The sequence below is a fragment of the Colossoma macropomum genome, unplaced genomic scaffold (assembly GCF_904425465.1).
Source record: "Colossoma macropomum unplaced genomic scaffold, Colossoma_macropomum, whole genome shotgun sequence".
Classification (NCBI taxonomy): domain Eukaryota; kingdom Metazoa; phylum Chordata; class Actinopteri; order Characiformes; family Serrasalmidae; genus Colossoma; species Colossoma macropomum.
In genome coordinates this window covers 46867634-46891585 of record NW_023494791.1, presented here as the reverse complement: position 1 = coordinate 46891585, position 23952 = coordinate 46867634, and the positions used below count along the sequence as shown (strand labels likewise).

The following is a 23952-nucleotide window of genomic DNA, read 5'->3' as shown; positions in this document are numbered from 1 at the left end:
CTTTAGCCAAGTAACTGTCCGTCTTAACGGCCGAGAGGTTTTAACTTACCTCTCTAATTAGCCGCCCATCTCTGCTGATTTGAAATCTTTTTCACGCAGCTGATTGGAACAGCACATGTTCTACAGCCTGCACACTGCGAGAGTCATTTCACTGGATTCCTGATAATCCTCCACACTGGAGTCCAGGCCGCTTAAATTAGCCCCCAGAGCTTTGCAGGGAACAGGCAGGAGGAAGAAAACAGCCCAGTATCAGTGTTGAGACAGGGAATTTCACCAAACTACAAGTTCTTCCTTAATGTCGAAAGCCATTTCTGAAAATCTGAGCAGTGCAATTACGGAGCCACCGTGACACTGCGGTCGCTGGAAGGCTGGAAAGTGGATGAGCTCAGCTTGGTCATCTTAGCATTTGATACAAAGTAATAACAACACCAGTTCTTCATTTTCAGAACTGTAGTGGTCTGAAGTATGTCGATGTTTATCAAGGTCACAGAACTTCAAACTGTTGTTTATGGAGCCTGGAGCTTGCAATGCTTGTTTAAAGGGGATATCCACTATTTTGTTCAAAATTTCTTCACAAAATCAGTGGCTGAGATGTAAACAGAGTCATTCAGAGTGGAAATGGTTCACTGTAGAGATTTCTTCACAGTGGAAGTGATTTATTGGATATCCAAACAGTTTTTATGTGTAAGCTTATCATAAAGCAACGTCCCAGTCATCAGGCAGGGAATTCATAACCATTTCATGTAGTAACTTTCTGTGAGGGAGCTTTTAGAGGTCGTCTGGTTCCTATCACCACCACTGTGAACAGTTCTGACTCTGTAAGTTTCTCTAGAGCGTTTCACACCAAACCACTCTGAACGACTCTGTTTACATCTTAAATATCCCGTTCCCCTTTAAGATCAATAAATTAAGCATACTCAGTACCATATTAATGATCACCAGCTTCTGAATTCTTTCCCCTGAACCATCTTAGGAGATGAACATCAGCCTTTTTCACTGTAACAAATCGTGTCTTGTCAAGTAAAATCATCTTAAATATAGCCAAGCAATTAATATTTCTCCTGTTTAGATTGTTGTAAGCTTGATTTAAATTTTACTTAATTAAATTACTTAAAACAAGTGAAACGTGTCAACTAAATTTAAGATCATTTCACTCGACAGGATATAATTTTTTGGAGTGTTATTGAACACAGTTGAAGAGGCAAATGAGAAAAACATGAAGTGTCCTTCTCGTAGATAGATAGATAGATAGATAGATAGATAGATAGATAGATAGATAGATAGATAGTCCATCAGATAGATAGATAGATAGATAGATAGATAGATAGATAGAAAGAGGCCCAGGTAACAGCATATAATGACAATACTGAATAAATATGTGCAGATAATGGTACTGAAATAAAGTGTCCAGGTGTGCAAGATGTACAGTAAGGTGTCCATATGTGCAGATAGATAAAATAAACCCATGATTTAGCCTGAGAGATTCAGTCCTCATCTCTTCCCTCTTCTCTCTTCTCTTCTGGCCCCACTGGGAACAGTTGAAGTCCCTGATGGCTCTGCAGACAAAGGATCTCCTGAGTCTCTCGGTTGAGCAGCTCTGTGACAGCAACCTGCCACTAAACATGCTCCTCTTGTCCATGATGATGGCGTGCAGCGGGTGGCCATCATCCTCCATAATGGAGAGCAGTTTGTGCAGCGTCCTTCTCTCGGCCACCTTAATCACAGAGTCCAGTTCCACACCGACCACCGACCCCGCTCACCTGACCAGCTTGTCCAGTCGCGTGGTATGACGTAGAAGAAAGTTATATAAGACTCTGATGAGATCGTACACGTTTCTTACATAAGTGTTACTCGAGATGAGTCAGAGACACAGATTAGTTACGCCGTCTGAGAGACAGCGTGGTTCATTACTGCTCCTCAGATCCAAGGGTTGTTTTTCAGGAGCTGAATTTCAGATAAAGGAGAAAATTACTTAAAGGTGTGCTCCAGTGGAAAAAAAAAGTTGGCCATTGTAACGTCTGTTGTCTGTATGCCTACCCACGTCATACACCAGCACACGAATAGCCTCTAGAGCAATATTTTTAGGTTTAAAGGCTGGGAAAACCCCCTTCTGATGTATCTTGAAGGTAGGAGGGGCTTTTTAAGGGATACTTGATGGTGGGCTTCTTAAAATTGTTCTTTCACTTGCTAGCTAAAGCAAAATGAAGCCAAATAGCTAAGATTACTGCTAAGAAGTCAGGATTTCTTCATCACAGTGGGGTGTATGAAGTGTATGAAGTGTTGCATGCTGGGTATTGTAGTGAAAGAACATCGACGAACGAAAAACACAAAAGGGATACAAAATCATGAATTCTGTCAAACTCGTGAGGTTGGGTTCTTTAATGATGACAGTGCTTCAATATAGAACCATGAACACTCAAAGGACCATTTGCGTGCTTATTGTTTACGATGTCAAGCTTGTAACAATAGAAGAACCCTTTTTGGTCCTACATAGAACCGTTTTCAAAAAGGTTCTATATAGAACCATATACAACACATTATCAGTCTGAAAAACAATTTCACCATGCAAAGAACCCTTTAGGCATGCAAATGGTTCTTTGGGTGTTTATGGTTCCATATAGAAGCATTGTCATCATTAAAGAACCCCTGAAGGACCTTTTTTTTTAAACCATAAACTATAGTTTTAGGCCAGAATTCCTCTTTAAAGGGTCCAAATCCTACATTTCTCTTGTTTTTTCACTTCTAAACTCTCTTTATGCCCAAACTGTTTTTGTTACTGTGCCTTTAAGACTGAAATATGCATATGAGCTCTGTTCTGATTGGCTGCCCTACACTGTGCTTCATTCAAAAAGCAGCCCAGGCTGAAACACTCCTTATAACTTCAGTGTGAGTGGGCAGGGCTAAATTGCCACGTCCATGTTTTGAAATTTAAACAGTGTTTATATACCACACCATTTTGTCCTTTAAGCAATAAAAATAAACCACCTTGGGAGCCTTACTTTGCTCTGCTTTGAGCTTTAGCTCAGCTATAGCCGCTTTTCTCGCATCTCTGGCAGGAAACTTTTCCAAAAGTGAAATGGTTTCTTGTAAAATGTCTCTCAGTGATCTTAAATGCTGGACTTAATGTAGAACTGCTAATTCACCCTTTAACCCTGAAGATCAGTGCAGGCTGCTGGTCACCATAGCAACACAGACAACAATTTCCCCTAGCTAGTAGCTAACGAAAGAGAGAGATTCAAGATGATTTGGAGACAAATTGACTTATTTGCATTTATAATCACTCCAGCTGGTTTCCTGATACGTTTAATCTGCAACAAGGAACTGTCAAAAACTGAAAAGTCATGAAGCTGAAGTTTCTCATTCGCCAGCTTCTTCAATTTTCCGGTTCCACCTTAAATGGTGCAGCTGGAGTGATTATGAATGCAAATAAGTCCCATTCATCTCCAAATTATCGATGTTTGTCTTAAATCTTTCTCTGTGCTGTTCGTTAGCTACTAGGCGGGACTGTTCTCTGCGTTGCTATGGTGACCAGCAGTCTGTCCAGTGCCAACCTTCAGGGTTAAAGGGTGAATTAGCAGTTCTACATTAACTCCAGCGTTTAAGACCATTTATTGTTAAACTGTGTTGAACGATCAGCAGAGCTTTATTTTACTGTAAAGGAGGATTATTTTATTATTACCTACTAATCTGATTCTGCCACAACAGGGCAGTAAAAGAGCCGCATGTTGCCGCCCCTGCACCACACTGAACATATATTAAAAAAAAAATGAAATTCAGCTTTCCATGAGACGGGCCTGTTAACTTTAAGCAGAGATCTTATTTAGAACCTTAGATCTGATTTCTTCCTCTGGGTTATGAACTTTATCCTGAAGTTATCACAATAATGCTAACGTCATCATATCGCCCACCCCTGTGATGATGCGTGCTAAACATATGTCCTGATTTGACCACAGCGGGTGAATCCGATACCCAGTGTGATTAAAATCTGGCCAAGCCTATCTGGAAGCTAATACCACTAGCGGCTAAAAGAAATAGGGCCTAAATCAAGTGATCCAGAATCTGGAAGCGGGACAAATCACAGAGATTCACTCAGCGGGACACTTGGCAGTAATGATGGAGAGGCGGGCGCGCAAACAAACACACACACAAGGTAGAGAGAGAGAGAAGAAAACATAATGGAACTCCACACACACACACACACACACACCAACCTTGGATCCCTTTGAAATTCAGTAAATTTGACCTTTTATTTCAGATAGGGTTTCATTAGTCTAATTAACTGCACATGGCACTGAAATGCTTTGTTCACCTCCTCACAGCTTCGCCTCGGAATTCTTTTATTACAGCAGCACACGCATTATCCAATTACAGCCAGAGCCGCTATTCATCCCGTTTAAAAACGGACAATTCCATTAATTCTTTGCCATTTTTTCCCCCCAAAAGCTGCTCTCACCTACCGTAGTCGCCCTGGAGACTCTTGAATATGCAGAGTATTTCGAGCTCCCTCTTCTTTACTTTGTTCCGAGGTTTCAAATGTCTGCAAAGGCTGAGGGCGCATAAAAAAGGCCAATAAAAGGCCTGATTCGCTCCACCGCCAGCCAAATGCTAACGCTGACCATTAAACGGCACTTTGACTTTATTTTATCAGTTTCCCCCCACTTACCCCAAACGTAGTCAATCAGCCACGTTTGCAGTTTGAAGTTTTCTTCCTTAGCTTTGCACTGGAGCTACGAGGCTAATGAAGCTAAGAATGGAAGCTATAAGGCACCAGGTTAGCTTCATGCTAACTGCATGCCTTAATCATCACACACTCGCCTCAGGCTACTTAATTAAGCTTTTCAAGCTTGTAACAACAGAAAAACCCTTTTTGGTGCTAAAGGGAACTGTTTTTAAAAAGGTTCTAGATTTAACCATATACAACACATTCTGCATCAATCTGAAAACGATTTTACATGAGGAACCGTTTAAGCATGCAAATAGTTCTTCATGGTTCTATATAGAACCTTTGAATCTTTTTTAAAAACCTATAGTTTTAGGCCAGAATGCCCCTTTAAAGGGTCCAAAGGTTTTTTCGCTTCTAAACTCTCTTCATGCCCAAACTGTTTTTGTCACTGTGCCTTTAAGACTGATATATGCAAATGAGCACTGTTCTGATTGGCTGCCCTGTACTGTGCATCGTTCAAAAAGTAGCCCAGGCTGAACCGCTCCTTATAACTTCAGTGTGAGTGGGCGGGGCTAAACTGCTGTAGGCTGAATAGGTGGACTTGACTTTCATGCTCGCCTCAGGCTGCTGAGTTAAGCTTGATCAACTAGAAATCTGAACTTGTGTGTTGTTCTGTAGTGAACATAACTCCAGTGTCTAAGCTGGTTTTCTTCGAAATGAATGGCGTTTTCGAAAATCGCTGCTGTCCTGAACAAAAATGTACCGAAGACAATCCATTTTGTCCATTTTCTCTCTGAATATCACCAAATCCTCTGAATTATGAGGTTGTTTAGCAGTCAAAATACAAAAAAATGCTTCATACATGCTACGACCCAGATAGTGAGCATCTATCAGTCCGCTGGCCCTATAATGTCAGCACCCTGCTGACTCTATGCCACTGATGGCCCACCCTCGGACCACCCAGATTTTCATCCTCAATGCAAGACCTAACTAGCTTTTGCACTCCTCACACAATTTTTAAACACGAGGGTTCTACGTAGAACCATACACAACGCATTCTCCATCAATCTAAAGAACCATTTTACCATGCAGTGCTTCTATGTAGAACTCATGGTTCTAAATAGAACCACTTCCTTTACTAAAGAACCCTGAAACAACCATCTTTTTTAAGTGTGCACTGAAGAGAAACTTCAAAAGGAAAATAATTATTCTTAAAAGGAGAGAAACTGAGAAATGACTGATTGTATTGATGATCATGACTGTAAGATTCATGACTGGCCTAATCTCAAAGTATAGCTAGTTAAAAATATAGTTAAAAATGACAGCAAAGCTACTAAAACGAGTGCATTCAAGCAACATATATCAGTTACGTTAATGTTTATTGTATGTACATTCATTTTAGCATCTTTGCTGTTTTAACTATATTGATTTCAAGGTTCGTCATTAATCTTAATCTGAATGTCATGCAGTTCTGAATATAACTGACCTTATTTATGAAATTAGTGTTATGTTATTTGCTTAAATCAATTTACAAAGTATAAATGAATAAAATAAAGTAAATAAAGGAGAAATGAAGAAAGCAAAGAATGAAAGTGAATAAACTGGATTGTGTGTGGAAAATGAACAGTGAAAAAAGCAGCATTTAGTCTAAAACTCTGCTTAACTGACAGTGAACCGCCCAGAGAGTGATGAGCAAAAAACCCAGTACACCGCTGGTAGCAGTCGACAGTGGGCGGCCGTCAGTGGACCGACAGTGGCCTGCTATCTCTTGCTATCTCTTGCTATCTAGGACGCAAGCTAACACTGAGATAATGTAGCATCAATCGATCAGGCATAACATTATGACCACCTCCTTGTTTCTACTCTCATTGTCCATTTTATCAGCTCCACTTACTATATAGGTGCACTTTGTAGTTCTACAGTTACAGACTGTAGTCCATCTGTTTCTCTGATACTTTGTTAGCCCCCTTTTACCCTGTTCTTCAGGGGTCAGGACCCACATGGACCTCACAGAGCAGGTACTATTTGGGTGGTGGATCATTCACAGCCCTGCAGTAACACTGACGTGGTGGTGTGTTAGTGTGTGTTGTGCTGGTACGAGTGGATCAGACATAGCAGTGCTGCTAGAGTTTTTAAACACTGTGTCCACTCACTGTCCACTCTATTAGACACTCCTATCTTGTCAGGCCACCTTGTAGATGTAAAGTCAGAGACGATAGCTCATCTGCTGCTGCACAGTTTGTGTTGGTCATCCTCTAGTCCTTCATCAGTGGTCACAGGACGCTGCCCACAGGACGCTGTTGGCTGGATATTTTTGGTTGGTGGACTATTCTCAGTCCAGCAGTGACACTGAGGTGTTTAAAAACTCCAGCAACACCAGCTTGACATCATAACAATAGCAGAACCCTTTTTCAAGCCTTATAGAACCCTTTTCAAAAAGGTTCTACACAGAACCATAAACTGCACGTTCTCCATCAAGCTGAAGAGCCCTTACATGATGTAAAAGGTTCTTTGAGTGTTCATGGTTCTATACAGAACCATTTTCTTTACTAAAGAACCCTTGAAGAAGAGTGGAGTGTCCTGAAACTGTAATAATGAGCATTTTCTCCATTTTATTCTTTCATTTCAGAAAGAAGAACCCAGTCCACCCTCCTCTTTTTCACTGGCTTACATCTCCAAGATTTGCAAACTCACAGACTGAAGCTCACCCACATGAACACAGAGTGAAATAACCGCTTTGGGAAGCAGATTCCTTTCCTCACGCTCCCGGGTCCTTCCCATTCAACTGAATTTCCCTTTTCTCCAGGACCAGTTTTTCCGTGTTTTGGTTCGACCTCAGTTTTAGAGTGTAAACAGAACCAATCCAGTTCGGTTTAAAGAGAGTTCTGACTGCAGCGGATCAATATCTCGTATACGGCCTTTGCTCCACTTTCAGCGACTTCTGCAAGTGTACGTTTGGTTTCACAAAGCTTCATTTGGGCCTGTGATTGAGAAGCGAATGTTTATTTTTGAGTAATCTTTGCTAAAGGAGTGTAATGGGAACGATCTCGGCCCAGCTGTTTCATATCTGCTCCTAATTCCCTCTGTAATACTGCCCCTCTTGTAGAAATCCCGTAAGTATCTTTTTGAAATGGAGACTCTCTCTCTCTCCTCTCTCACTCTCTGTCTCTCTCTCTCACACATCCACCCACCCCGCCACAAACACACACTCTCTCACGCACACGCAGGTTTGTTTTTATTTAGTGTTTGGATGTGGGGTGACACGTACGTCCCATATGTATTATATTTGTGGAAGTAACTACTGTAATGGTTTGTCCCTTAAGTATTATATATAAAAAGCACCTATCACCTATGTGTAATAACATGTTGTATAGGATGTTGTAAGTATGTGTATGTAATAATTCATTCCGTATGTAATATAGATATGTAAGTATCTATATACAGTAATAATATGTTCCAAAAGTATTATATATGTTTAAGTATCTATGTAATAATAATCCCATATATATTAAGATGCTTACACACACACACACACACACACACACATATATATATATATATATATGTGTGTGTGTGTGTATATAAAAGTAAATAAATGTATACATGTACCACACACACTGACACATAATTTCACATTTTATTGCAATTAGCTGGCTTTTTTAAGTAAACTTAAAGTTTTTTTCTAGTTATTATTATTATTATTATTGTTGTTGTTGTTTATTGTTATTGTTTCATGTTATATTATTTTGAGTTAGTAGTTACAAAACCGAATGTCCTATATGTATATATATATATATTATGTTTAACACATATGTAAGTGCCTACAAGTCAGAACATTTTTGTCCTGAAAATGTACAAAAACACCCTCACACACACACACACACATACGCAGGGATCAAAAAGTCGTTTTGTTTCATAACCATACTTCCCCCCATCCCGAGAGACAAAAATTCCATCCTGTAATCTTATTTGTCACTGCATATTAGAGCTCTCGCTCGTGTTTACAAACCATATTCCTTTGCACTTGATCCACATTGTGCTAAGAGCTTGCGGAATCGAATGGAAGTGAAAGGCAATCTGAGCGGGAGAAAAACACAGCCTGGCCTGTTATATACGCCTCCGCTATCAAAGTGCAGTAACTGTATCCTCAGCTAGAATGTAACTGTTTACCGCGGGATAATGTTCAGCCGGGTTAAACAATGCGCTCATTCAGGGCTCGGCCGCATCTGCTAGTGATCTGGGATGGGACGCCGAGATCCGCTCAAGGACGGGCAAGAGACTTCTGCTCAAAATGAGAGAGAGAGAAGAGAGAGGGAGAGAGGGAAAAGAGAGAGAAAAGAGCAGGAGAGAGGAAGAGAAAACAGAGGGAGAGATAGAGAAACAGAGAAAAAGAGAGAGAGAGGAGAAAAAGAAAGAGAGGGAGAGGCAGGAGAAGTTGAGAGAGAAAGAGGAAAAGAAAAAGAGTAGGAGAGAGGAAAAGAGAAAGAAAGAGAGAGGAAGGAAAGAGAAAGAGAGAGAGGAGAGGGAAAGAGAGAGAGAGAGAGAGAGAGAGAGAGAGAGAGAGAGAGAGAGAGAGAGAGTTTGGAACCTTGTCACAATCTGGTGATACCATGAAACAAAGCATCATTAAAAGTATTAAATAAATACATAGAGAGAGAGAGAGAGAGAGAGAGAGAGAGAGAGAGTAAAAGAGATAGAGAAGGAGAGAGAGAGAAAGAGAGAGAGAGAGAGAGGAGAGAGAGAGAGAGAGAGTAAAAGAGATAGAGAAGGAGAGAAAGAAAGAGAGAGAAAGAGAGAGAAGGAGAGAAAGAAAGTTCATGCCATTCGAGAAAGTGCTTCACTGACTGTATTTGAGTAAAATGATGCACCGTTTACTCAGAAATAAATTATTTTACATCAGTTGTTGTATTTCAGTTTGCTTACTTTTGACAATAATTATGTTCCTGTAATATTTTTTAATCATCTGGAAATTATGCAAACATTTGAGGCAAGAACAGTCAGTGATCTCTTTCCCTCTCTCCTCTTTCCCTCCTCATCCTCTCTTTCCCTCCACTCTCTTTTTCTCTCACTTTTTTTATGCATTTATTGAACTCCAGTAGAGCAGAGGTGTTGAGGGTGTTGCAAATGTTGAAGGTGTTGAAAATGTTGAGGGTGTTGAAGGTGTCGAGGGAGTTGAGAGTGTTGAGGGTGCTGAAGGTGTTGAGAATGTTGAGGGTGTTGAAGGTGTCGAGGGAGTTCAGAGTGTTGAGGATGTTGAGGGTGCTGAGGGTGTTGAAGGTGTTGAGGGAGTTGAGAGTGTTGAGGGTTTTGAGGATGTTGAAGGTGTTGATGGTATCAGCATACTGTTCCTGTATTTGGAGGAGTTGAGGAGGAGTTGAGGATGTTGAAGATGCTGAGGGATTTGAGGGTGTTGAGGATGTTGAGGGTGTTGAGGGTGTTGAAGATGCTGAGGGAGTTGAGGATGTTGAGGAGTTGAGGGAGTTGAGAATGTTGAAGATGCTGAGGGAATTGAGGGTGTTGAGGATGAGGGTGTTGAGGGTGTTGAGGATGTTGAAGATGCTGAGGGAGTTGAGGGTGTTGAGGATGTTGAGGGAGTTGAGAATGTTGAAGATGCTGAGGGAATTGAGGGTGTTGAGGATGAGGGTGTTGAGAGTGTTGAGGATGTTGAAGATGCTGAGGGAGTTGAGGGTGTTGAGGATGTTGAGGGATTTGAGGGTGTTGAAGATGCTGAGGGAATTGAGGGTGTTGAAGATGTTGAGGGTGTTGAGGATGTTGAAGATGCTGAGGGAGTTGAGGGTGTTGAGGATGTTGAGGGTGTTGAGGATGTTGAAGATGCTGAGGGAATTGAGGGTGTTGAGGATGTTGAGGGAGTTGAGGGTGTTGAGGATGTTGAAGATGCTGAGGGAGTTGAGGGTTTTGAGGATGTTGAGGGTGTTGAAGATGCTGAGGGTGTTGAGGATGTTGAGTGTGTTGAGGGTGTTGAGGATGTTGAAGATGCTGAGGGAAGTGAGGGTTTTGAGGATGTTGAGGGTGTTGAAGATGCTGAGGGAATTGAGGGTGTTGAGGATGTTGAGGGAATTGAGGATGTTGAGTGTGTTGAGGATGTTGAGGATGTTGAGGGTGTTGAGGAAGTTGAAGATGCTGAGGGAATTGAGCATGTTGAGGATGAGGGTGTTGAGGATGTTGAAGATGCTGAGGGAGTTGAGGGTGTTGAGAATGTTGAGGGTGTTGAGGATGTTGAAGATGCTGAGGGAGTTGAGGATGTTGAGGGTGTTGAGGATGTTGAGGGTGTTGAGGATGTTGAAGATGCTGAAGGAGTTGAGGGTGTTGAGGATGAGGGTGTTGAGGATGTTGAAGATGCTGAGGGAATTGAGGGTGTTGAGTATGTTGAGGGTGTTGAGGATGTTGAAGATGCTGAGGGAGATGAGGGTGTTGAAGATGTTGAGGATGTTGAGGGTGTTGAGGATGTTGAAGATGCTGAGGGAGTTGAGGGTGTTGAGGGTGTTGAGGATGTTGAGGGTGTTGGGGATGCTGAGGATGTTGAAGATGCTGAGGATGTTGAAGATGCTGAGGATGTTGAAGATGCTGAGGGAGTTGAGGGTGTTGAGATGTTGAGGGTGTTGAGGATGTTGAGGGTGTTGAGGGTGTTGAGGATGTTGAAGATGCTGAGGGAGTTGAGGGTGTTGAAGATGTTGAGGATGCTGAGGGAGTTCAGGGTGTTGAGGGAGTTGAGGGTGTTGAGGATGTTGAAGATGCTGAGGGAGTTGAGGGTGTTGAGAATGTTGAGGGTGTTGAGGATGTTGAAGATGCTGAGGGAATTGAGGGTGTTGAGGATGTTGAGGGTGTTGAGGATGTTGAAGATGCTGAGGGAATTGAGGGTGTTGAGGATGTTGAGGGTGTTGAGGAAGTTGAAGATGCTGAGGGAGTTGAGGGTGTTGAGGATGAGGATGTTGAGGATGTTTAAGATGCTGAGGGAGTTGAGGGTGTTGAGAATGTTGAGGGTGTTGAGGATGTTGAAGATGCTGAGGGAGTTTAGGTGACGCTGGGTTACTGCACTAAAACATCTGTACTTTATTCATTTCGCAGTGTTTGTAAAGCTGCAGTTTACAGGATTAGATGTTGCAACATCTGCAGATAAAAATATCAGCCCACTTTTTCTGTATTGGTGCATCCCGACTGTTTAATATATAACATTGTTATGATCCTTAGAGCGCGCACACACACAAACACACAAACACATACACACAAACACACACACACACACACACACACACATCTTCCTTTCTCTTTAATTAACATCAAATCAGGATCCTGTAATGACTGTCTCGTGCCACCGTCAACCACTGCGCTCCACTCATGCGCTACTAATGCGTGGAGTCCGGTGTGTGGTGTGTGTGTGTGTGTGTGTGTGTGTGTGTGTAAACTGAGCCGTGGAAAAAAACCGGGAGGCCCAATCGCCTTCCCGGGATCCGCGCACCGTATAGAGTTACCGAGTAGGCCCCGCCCCCTTTTCCCCTGCGCGTCTGGCCACGCCCCCTGTCTGGCTGGCTCGCGGAGCAGGAGGGAGGCTCGGCTCCACGCACGCACGCGCGCACGCGCGCGCGCTCTCGCTTACACACACTCTCTCACACACGCTCAGAATCGAGAGGAAAAGCAGAAGATGGCTGACCGTACCGGGCATCGCGCGCTCGCGGCAGCAGCAGCAGCAGCATCTCCGCGGCTCCGCGCACGTGCGCCGTTCGCCCTCGCGCAACTCTGAAACGCGTCTCGCGCCCGCTTTCGGAGGGCAGGGGAGGGCAAGGGAGGGAAGGGGGGGCTTTTTATTTTGCTACCCGGGAAATAAAGGAAGGAATTAAGACACAACAGACGCCCCGCGCGCCATGGCCGAGATGGAGAAAGAGGGAAGACCTCCAGAAAGCAAACGGAGCAGGAAACCGGCTCACCCCGTCAAGAGGGAGATCAACGCCGAGATGAAGGTAGGGCTCGAGATCGACTCGGCTGCGCGCGCGCCACTCACACCAACACCAATCACGCCAACAGCACCAATAGGCTACCACCACTAACACCAGCTCGAGCACCACTAATACCAACAATGCCAACTCCAACAGCACCACTACCAAAAATATTACCAACATTATTATCACCAATAACACCACTAACACCAGTAACACCGGCACCAGCAGCAACATTAACACTAGCACCAATAATACCAACACGAACATCAGCAATACCAACTCCAGCAGCACCAACCCTAACAGCAACATCACCACAGCTAACACCAGCACCGCCAGTGATACCACCAACACCAATAATACTAGCTTCAGCACCAGTAACACCAACAATTGCACCAACACAAACATTAGCAATACCAACTCTAGCAACACCAATACCAAGAATGCCCGCAGTACTACCACAAACCCACCACTTACCACCATCAACAGCAGCACCAACTAAAATTCTAACATTAGCACCAACTAAACCAACAATTCCACCAACATGAACATCAGCAATACCAGCTCTAGCAACACCAATACCAAAAATACTACCAACATTATTATCACCGCTAAGACCGGCAACACCGGCAGCAATAATACCAACAATTCCACCAACATGAACATCAGCAATACCAATACCAATAATGGCAACTGTATTACCAACAATATTACCACCAATAACCAGCAAAAATTCTAAATCTAGCACCAGTTAAACCAACAATTCCACCAACACAAACATCAGCAACATCAACTCTGGCAACACCAACATCGAAAATATTACCACCATTATCACCAGTAGCACCAGCAACACCGACACCAACAGCAGTATCAACACTGGCACCAGTAATACCAATTAATCCACCAATACCAACATCAGCAATGCCAAAATCCACCATGCCGACTATATCACTAACATATTACCACCATTACCACCATTAACACCAACACTAGCACCAATAATACCAACAATTCCACCAACACAAACATCAGCAACGCTAATAGCAACAATGCCGACTATATTACCCACAATATTACTACCAATAACACCATTTACACCAACACCATCAGCAATACCAACAATATAATCAACATTACCACCAGTAACACCACTATTCCACCAGCACAACAGATGTTCTGCAATACCAATGGCGACTATACTGACAACAATAGTACCACCAACACCAGTGCCAACAACGCTAATGTCAGTGCCAGTGATAAGAGCAATAAAACCATCAATACCAACTCAGGTGCCAGCAATTACAACAATTACACCAACATCAATACCACAAACACCAGTCCCACCACTACCACCACCAATAGGCTACCATCAACAAGACCAACACCACCAATAACAACTCAGGCTGTACCGACACCGCCAAGCCGTGACCAGCACCAAACCCACCAGCAACTCCACAGAGACCAGCAGCAACACTACCACTCCACCCTCAACACTAAATAGAGAGGCATTCATTCACTCTGTGCGTGCGCGCGAGCGTGTTTGGCTAACTTTGATTCTAATAGGTCAACATTTGTTCCACCAACCCAAACACAACCAACCACCTCCACCATTCTGTTGACTTTATTTATTTATTTATTTATTTATTTATTTATTTATTTATTTCCACCCCTCAGCCCCAAAAAGGTGCTCAGCCCGCGGTTGGCACGAGAGAAAAAACACGCTCTGCCCGCTCCGCGGTGGCTCCTCGTGTGTGAGGGAGTTTGTAGCGCTGATGTTTGGGTTTGGAGCGGATCAGTGAGTGACTCAAATGAGCGGTTTGGTTCCGAGCAGAGCTGCATCTCCTCTGCTGCTCTTGTGTTCTTGTGCGTCCAGCTGTGCTGGAGACTCCAGATGTGCATCTGACATGAAGGCATTTCGATGCCCCTGTCGGCTGTAAGCCGCCCCCCCCGAGTGCTCGGTGGATGCACCTTGTTTTGTGCCCCATTTGAGGCTTTGTGTGCGCGCTGCTGCGCTGCTGCGCGGATTTTTTGGCGATAAAGCCGCGCTCGTGTTTGATTTTGCAGGCCGCGCAGAGCTGCTTTGTCTCGCGGCGTGATTTTTTTTGGTGCTCATTGTTTGTAGGTTGCACATGAGCTGCTGCGTGGGGATCGTGTGCTGTCAGCTGTGCATGCTCTATTTTACGTCTCGTTTTTGTGTGCACGGTGCTTTATTGTTAAAGGGGAATTCCACCGATTTTTCAAAATTTCACATAAATCAGTGAGATGTAAACAGTCATTCAGAGTGGTTTGGTGTGAAAATGGTTGATTGTAGAGACACAGATTTCTTTACAGTGGTGGTGATAGGAACCAGGGGTAAAAAATATCTTCTTTGGGGACAATTTTGACATAGAACACTACATGTACCTCTCCACTGTGAATAGATAAAAAAAAAGCTTTCGGTCTAAAACCTTTTTACAACTATCATAATTTAGTGTCTCAGGCATGTGAGGGAGCTTTTAGAGGTGGACGTCTGGTTCCTATCACCACCACTGTGAACAATTCTGACTCAGTAGAACAGAGCATTTCACACCAAACCACTCTGAATGACTCTGTTTACAGAAATTTAGAAAATCTGTGGGGTTTCCCTTTAGTTTTTGGTTGCACCTCAACCTATAGATTGTTGAAGAATCTTTTTCTTCACTATATAATAAAAATAAACCTCAGACCGCATCTCCTTAAAGGGGAACTCCTCTGGTTTTTCTAAGTTATCTGCATAATTACATGATTATGTAAACTAATGTAAACTAAGTCATTTAGAGTGGTTTGGTGTGAAACGCTCTGTTCTAGAGAAACTTACCGAGTCAGAATGGTTCACAGTGGTGGTGATAGGAACCAGACGTCCACCTCTAAAAGCTCCCTCACAGAAAGTTACTATATGAAATGGTTATGAATTCACTGCCTGATGTCTGACACATTGTTTTGTGATAGTTTTGAGGAGAGTTTGACCTAAAACACATAATTTTTTAAAATCTGTTCATGACGGAGAGGTACATGCAGGGGCAGTGCATCACTGCCACTGTGAACCATTTCACGTCAAACCACTCTGAATGACTTTATTTATGATTTTATAAGAATTTTGAAAAATTGGTGGGGTTCCCCTTACTATATGACGTCTTGTTTTTAATTCAGTAAAATGCATTTTTAAGTATTTTTGAAGTGAAAATAATTGTTCTGCTTATAGACGAAACGTGGGGCATCAGAATGCTGCTGTGAGCTGTTATTTTGTCGCTCTGAGCTGCTCGAAGGGCGGAGAGTCCAAAATTTGACGGGGATTAATGGACTCGTAAACGCTGGCCTGTCTTCCTGTGAGCTTCAGCATGTTTCTGTGCTACTTTCTGTGAGCTCAGGATCTCTGTGCTTAAAGAGAGCGCTGTGCTACTTCCTGTGAGCTCTGTGCAGTTTTCTGCTACTTCCTGCGAGCTCAAGCTTGTCTCTGTTTTACCCTCTGTGAACTTGTAGCGCATTTCTGTGCTGCTACCTGCAGGCTTGTCTCTGTGCTGCTCCCTCTGAGATCTGTGCATTTTTGTGCTACTTTCTGTAAGCTTGAGCTGGCTGTGCTACGTCCTATGAGCTCTGAGCAATTTTATGCTACTTCTTGCAAACTCAAACTGTCTCTGTGCTACTTTCTGTTAGCTCTGCACGTCTCTCTCTCTCTCTATGTATAAATAATATATATATATATATATATATATATATATGTACGTATGTATGTATGTGTGTAATAATAAACTGATGGCAGTGCTCTTGCTTTGAGAACATATACTTACAATTTTATTTGTCTGATCTGTTTAAAATAATATTTCTTTAATAATAATAATAATCATAATCATTTATCTCCATATACATATATATCGCTGCTGTTATGTCTCCATTTTTGTCGTTTTTCCGTTTTTACATTCGTTAAAAAATGCGTGTTGTCCTTTACATTGTGTGTAAATTTCGTGATGATTGGACCAAAAGAAACGACCCAAAATGACTTGGAAAAACGTCTGGTTCCATTGACTTACATTAAAAGTAAAGCAGGTTTTTTCCTTCTCCTGTAAAGTTGCTATTTTGGAGATACGAGGTTTTGTTCTGAGAGCAGCGATATATACGTGTGTGTATATACATATGTATATATGTATATATCTGTTTATTATTTTTATATATGCTTGTTTGTGATAATGACAGTACTCATGCTTTGAGAACATATACTTACAATACTTTGACCTTAATCTCAAATTTGTCTCTCAAAGAGGAACCATTTAGAGGGGAATTCCACTGATGCTACTTCTTGCAAGCCCAAACTGTCTCTGTGCTACTTCTGCTACTTTTTGTAAAGTTTGTGCTGTGATAGTTAGTGATAGTTCCAGTTATCTCCCATCCGTGCTACTTCCTGTAGCTCGAATTGGTCTCTGTGCTACTTCCTGTGAGCTCCTTGCACCTTTGCGCTGCCAGAGAACTTGTAGAGAGGAGAATTACTGCTCTGCTCTGTTTTTCACTTCTGGTTTTCTCAAACGCTAGAGGGCGCTCCTGAGCGAGTCCAAAATGAATGGGTTAAGATGGAGCATTTGAGCAAAATCATTGTTTATAAATGCTCAAACATTTTTAATGTAAAAGAATACATTAATTTCCTGGACAGAGAACCACATAAAACATTTTAACACTGCTGTTACATTTTTAAGAGCTTTTAAACTCGAGTTATAGGAGTTTAAAACGGCGCCTTATGTACGTTCATGATGTCAGTGAGTGTGAACGGCCAATGAGCTACTCCACTCACCAATCAATCAGCACTTACTAGCAGTAACGCCCGCCCTTCAGCTGCCCAAAACCTGTTTACTGTAGAAAAAAGAAACATACAGGTGAGTTTTCTTTGTTTTTTTAGTGAAATCCATCCTTCTACTGTCTAAAATTAAAGAAAAGTTCTGGGCGAGTGATTAGAAACTATTTTAACTTTTCGTTTTTAGCCTTTTAGCTCCATTTACTCCCATTCATTGAGGACTCCTTGCGGGCACCTTCTGCTGTTTAGCAGTCCTGTTTTTGATATAATAAGGGAAATAGGAAGTGGCCAGGCTCCTCATAAACCAGCTCTGGCGATACCTCCTGTGCTATTAACTGTGAGGTGCAGCTGTTTATGTGCTGCTTCCTCTAAGCTCAAGCTTGTTTCTGTGCTGCTTGAGCCATTTCTGTGCCAGTTCCTACAAGCTCTGTGCACCTTAGTGCTACTTCTTGTGAGATTGAGCTTATTTCTGTGCGACTTCCTGTGAGCTCTTTGCATCTTTGTGCTACCTCCTTCAGGCTAGCCTGAGGTAACTCTGTCTGATGTTAATGAACCTCATGTGTTGCTCAGCTGGACAGAAATGTTTATTACTATTTATATCACTAATTTTGTTCATTATCAAACTGCATGCACGTTTGTGAGGTAGCTGTTTTGTAGCGTAGTGGAGGTGGTCGGTTGATTGATTAGCTCAGTGGTCAAAATGTTCTTAGCATGTTTAAAGATGCAGTGAAGCCTGTAGATTCTATTTATTTTACTCTTTATTCTCCCATTGCTAACTTTCCATGACATTAGTGCCCGTTTGGCGCGCAGCACCGCTGCTCTACTGACTGCGTTCTAGTGAGGAAAGTGCTTTTGCTTCGCTTTTGACAGCAGCGGAAAGGAACCAGTCATTCCAAACTCTCTCTTCACCCGTAGCGACGCTGCCATTCGCTGAACATTTCCTGCTTGTCTGGATGTTCTGCTCATCTTCATACTTCATTCAGGCTGATGGTGCTGCATAGTACAGTGTAGCAGAGAGCAACACACAGCTGACAGCAGGCCTCATTCACAGATACAGATAATGTGGAAACATATAGAGATAAGATAAAACATTCTGCTTCAAATCTGTGATGCTCTGTAACCGTGTCTGGCTGCTTGTACTAGACATAGTCCAGAAGTGGGCCATGCACAATGTCCCATTGTGTACTTTAATTAGCCTTTGATTAATTAATTTGTGATTATTATTTGTCTGATTTGTTTAAAAAAGTGTAATGATAAATAGTAATGTTTCTTTAATAATAATAATTCTTATGTGTGTATATATATATATATATACATACATATATATATAATATATACACACACACACACATATATATATATATCTATATCTAGTATATACTATAAATCATCGTATCATATATTGCTGTGAACAAATTTTTCAGTTTTTGACATTATTTGAAAGTGCCTGCTGCTCTTTACATTGCGTGTAAATTAATTATGAATGGACCAAAAGAAACCCAAAATTCTGGGTTCATTGACATTAAAAGTAAAGCATGTTGTACATATATATATATGTGTGTGTGTGTGTGTGTGTGTGTGTGTAATAATGACCTGATGGCAGTGCTCTTCGCTTTGAGAAGATATACTTAACATTTTTATTTGTCTGATTTGTTTAAAATAATATTTATTTCATAATAATTTATTTCTAAATATCGTTGATGGTGGAACATTATGTCTCCATTTTCAGTTTTTTACATTTGTTGAAAATTGTCTGTTGGCCTTTACATTGTGTGTAAATTTCGTGATGAATTGACCCAAAGAAACGTCCCAAAATGACTTGAAAAAAATTCTGGTTCCATTGACTTACATTAAAAGTAAAGCAGGTTTTTTCCTTCTCCTGTAAAGTTACCATTTTGTAGATACGAGGTTTTGTTCTGACAGCAGCGATATATACATGTGTGTATATACATATTTATTATTTTTATATATGCTTGTTTGTGATAATGACAGTACTCATGCTTTGACAACATATACTTACAATACTTTGACCTTAATCTCAAATGTGTCTCTCAAAGAGGAGCCGTTTAAAGAGGAATTCCACCAATTTTTAAAAATGTCTGCATAGTTGAGTCACTGGGATGTAAACAAAAGCATTCTGAGTGGTTGATGTGAAATGGTACACTGTAAAGAAAACGTAGCAGCTCAGATTTCTTTACAGTGGTGGTGATGGGAACCAGGCATTGTGATGCCTAATAAAGCCATAACACAAATATAGACATTTTATTTACTATCCAAAACCAACAGTGAACCTACACGAGTCTTCTGAGTTTATATGGAATGTTGATTATGGGAAAATCAGAATAAAATTAATTTTCTTTGGGGACTATTTTGCCTTAGAAAGCTCTGCATGTATCCCTCCACCATGAACGGATTTTAAGCCAAAATCCTTTCAAAATAACTGTCTGTGAGGGAGCTTTTAGTGGTGGATGTCTGGTTCCTATCACCACCACTGTGAACAATTCTGACTCGGTAAGTTTCTCTAGAACAGAGCGTTTCACACCAAACCACTCTGAATGACTCTGTTTACATCGCAATGCTTTAATTATACAGAAATGTTTAAAAATTGGTGGGGTTCCCCTTGAAGGCTAATCTCAGCAAGGAGGCTACAGAGAAACTAAACAACAGAACTGCATTTACTACACTGTAGTTGCAATATTTAAAAAACACATTGGTGAACATTTTTTATAAATGCCTTAAATCAGTTATTATTATTAAGAAATGGTACTATGAATTATTTAGCAACCGCTATGAAACAGATATGAATGTTTTTATCAGGAAAGAACACGAAAAGTACACACGTCAAACGCTGGGATAGACCACTGAATGACCACCTTGTTTTCATTTTGTTGATGGTGTAAAACACAGAACACAGATAAGGAGCTGAGAGTCGAAGCTATTTTTCTCTAAGGAAACAAACAGTGTGTCCCAATTCCGGGGCTGCATATTTCTCTGTAGACCCTCGAAGACTAAACTGAAATGAGACGGTCTGCTCTACGGCGGATTCCCTGTTTGAGTCTCAGCACCCAGTTTAAACCCAGTACTTACATTTAGAGTGTCTCCTCAGCTGCCGTTTCCTCTGCTGACTACGCCATGTTCTGGAATCCTCGCCGGCACGCAGTGAACCTCGGGATATGCTGGCTGGCGAGGGATCCACCCGTTGGATACTTCATTCCCATGGAAAAGAAGGACACACTTTCTCGGCCGCATATGAAGGAGTCTTCGAAATGAGACAGCCTCGTCGCGCCGCTGTGACGCAATCGGCCTTTAAATGCAGCCTCTGAAGGATGCAGCCCCTGAATTGGGACACAGCTAAAGAATGGCATTCTATAAAGTTGGCATTACCGTCTCCTGTGGTAAACAATAATCTCCTCTGAGTTTCTTTGGATTCCCTGAATTATTAAGAGGTTATTAAGTAGTTGAAATGTGGAAGTTGCTACATGCACGCTAACTGACATTATAAGATTGACAGGCTCACCAAAACACCCCACACAAACCAGCAAGCTTTGTCAAATGTGCCAGTTAAGTTGGTGTGGCGGTAGTAGAGCACAGTTTAAATGGCTGGGGTTGGTGTGTGGAGCCTTTTACTGAATTAGTTCAAACTGCAGTAAAACAGCTATTTAAAAACCAGTGAAGTGTTCAGATCTTAGATATTAACGAGGAGTATAGATAGATAGATCACTTTATTAATCCCAGAGGGAAATTCTTCTATTGCAGCAGTACAAAGTACAGTAAAGAGCAAAACAAGTGCAAAATGAACAGGAGCAAAGTATTGACGTACACTATTTACAGATATATAAAAACAAAGTAGAGATAAACAATAGAATAAAATATGCTAAAACAATAAACAATAAGAGTGATGTGCAGTACAAAAATACAAAGTAGTTGCATGAACACTATGCAGGAGACAATGCAGTGGTGACTGTCCCTCCAGTGAATGAGCTACTGACTATGGACTGCCGCAATAAATATTAACAGTTGTACAGTTTACCTTCAACAATTCGACATTTATGGATGCATAAACAAAGTGACAGCGCAATGTGAGATATTAGTGGACAAATAAACTAAATAAACAAAGTGGCAGTGCAGTATGAGATATGATAAACAAAATAAAATAAATAAAAGTATGTTATGATCTGTTTAAATCTAAGGTATTAATAGAAACAGTAATACGCTAAATCTATACAAAATCATAGTTTGTAGTGTACTTTCTATTTCTGTTCTGTCCCAAACCCTAACCCCTAAACATTTTTTGGTAATTTTCAGTGTTTTTAAGATCGTTTTGATTCTTTTAGGGTGAAATTGAAAGTTTTTTATTCATCATGAGTTTCATTTTTAAATAAAATATAGTTATTATAAAATTGCTGTCCTGCGTTTTCATGTCACAACCGAAACACAAAGAGTTTTAGTCTCATTTTAGCCACGGCCCTGCATTCATTCCTTATAAAGTCCCGAAATTGCAAGATTTTGATATATCATGGGTTGAATTTTTAAATAAAAAGCTATTCAAAATGTGGTGCTTCATGTTTTCATGTCACTTCTGAACCATTGAGTTTTAGTCCATAGGCAGAGCCTTATTTTAGCCACACCCCTGCATTTTAGAGCAGGAAGTGAGGCAGTATCCCTGTCCCTCATGGCCACATGGTGAGCAGTTAGATCCCATTGTTTTGAAGTAAATGTGCCCCAAAGTCTGAAAATCAGTGTGGAACATTAAGAATTGTCACTACCGAAATGCATATTTTCTACAGTTAAGTAAACTTTTTTAAAATTTTAATGGAAATGTTCAAAGCTGTGTTTGCCGGTCTTGTACTGGCGTTTTTGAGCTCAAAATGGGCTTAAATTGTCTCTACCGAAACAGTCACTGCTGAAACATTTGGTAAAGTTTCGATTGTGTTCTGATTGTTTTGGTAGTGACAAAATGGAACTGTCAATCATCTATTGAAAAAAAAAAAGTGGGATTTTAGTCTGAAGTCCAAGATCAGTTAAAAGTCCCAAATGTGTTTCAGCTCTGACTCTGAATCAGTTCAGTAGAATCATCCATATAACGTTGTTGAAGTTTAACAATAGACTTATTTTCATGCAGCATCAATTCAGTGTGCAGGAGTGTTAGTTAGCTTGTAGCATGTATGTAGCATTATTTGTATTTTGATGTATCTGGTGACATTCAAGGAGGGGAAAATGTACAAAGGACAAACGCTGTGGAACATTTTGGTTTACTGAGTGATCACAGTGCAGGAGCTGAGCTGTATCAGGGTGGGATCGTGGGGTCAGTCCAGATAAAGTTTTCTGTGTCTAGAAGGTGCTCCGGCTAAGCGCTGGTCAGTCTGAAAGGCCGGGGTGTGTTTTCGGCAAATCTCTGATTTCACAGTGATTCAGTTCAGTCACGACTCTTTAGGAAACGATTCGTGAATCATGAAACCTTAAATTTCACTACAATTTGATTTGATTCAATTATTTTGGTACGATTCAGAATTATTATTAAAAATACACTGACTACACAAATGTGACTAAAGGAAACTGCAGTGGCCCCAAAAGTATTTGGACATTTGTGCAACATTTAAAAAATGTATTTAGGTCATTGATTTAGGAAGCAAAATGTCAGATGTGGCTTTTATTTTGAAACGTCCATTTCAAGATTGTCAGTTTAGGCAACATATTCTTTTAAATGCTGGGTTTCAGGTCGTTTGTGCAGTTTTTTTTTGCAGGTTTGCATCCGAAATGTCTTTGTACACTTCTGAGCTCAACAACACCAGTAAGAAAAACAGCCCCAGCCCTCGAGGTTTCCTCCTCTGTGCATCACAGAGCCCTCAGTGCAGTCTGGCCAGAGCTCATCTCCAGACTCTCTCCACACAGATGGTCAGCCTTCAGTCTGATGTTGCTCTAAAAGTGTTTTTCTCTGAATTAAATATCATTTTGTTCAGTGTTTTATGAAGAAACCTAAATAACTTAATGTATGTTTGCCCATGGATAAAGTGTCCAAATACTTTTGGGGTCATGGCAAACTCTTTGATGGTTCTTCAAGGGTTCTTTAGTAAAGAAAATGGTTCTATATAGAACCATGAACACTCACCCTTTCCAAAAATAAAGGATTCTCTGCATGGTGAAATAGTTCTTCAGATTGATGGAGAATATGCTGTATATGGTTCTATATATCACCAAAAAAGGGTTCTGCTATTGTTATGATGTCAAGCCTGTAACAATAGAAGAACAATTTTGGTGCTATATAGAACCCTTTTCAAAAAGGTTCTGTATAGTACCATCTATAGCACTTTCTCTATCAATCTGAAGAACACTTTCAGTGTTCATGGTTCTATATAGAGCCATTGTCTTTACTAAAGAACCTTTGAAAAAACTTATTTTTTTAAGGGTGTATTACACAATAGTGGAATACAGACAATAAAAACAGTACACTTTTGTTTATTTAAGCCAGAAATGTAGGGTATTCTTTATTGAAAACTATTATAATTGATAATTAAAAAAAAGGCTGCAGTTGAATATCA

General features: G+C 41.1%; 1 protein-coding gene across 3 annotated transcripts in view; it reads left to right on the top strand.

Moving 5' to 3' along the window:
- Window positions 1-12494: 12494 nt before the first annotated feature.
- The window catches only part of sobpa (sine oculis binding protein homolog (Drosophila) a), a 95405-nt gene continuing 83947 nt past the window's right edge, over window positions 12495-23952 (top strand). For all 3 annotated transcript variants that reach the window (XM_036575203.1, XM_036575201.1, XM_036575202.1), the window contains exon 1: window positions 12495-12639. In XM_036575203.1, the coding sequence (XP_036431096.1) occupies window positions 12544-12639 (96 nt within the window). In that variant the 5' untranslated portion in view covers window positions 12495-12543. The remainder of the gene's footprint in view (window positions 12640-23952) is intronic.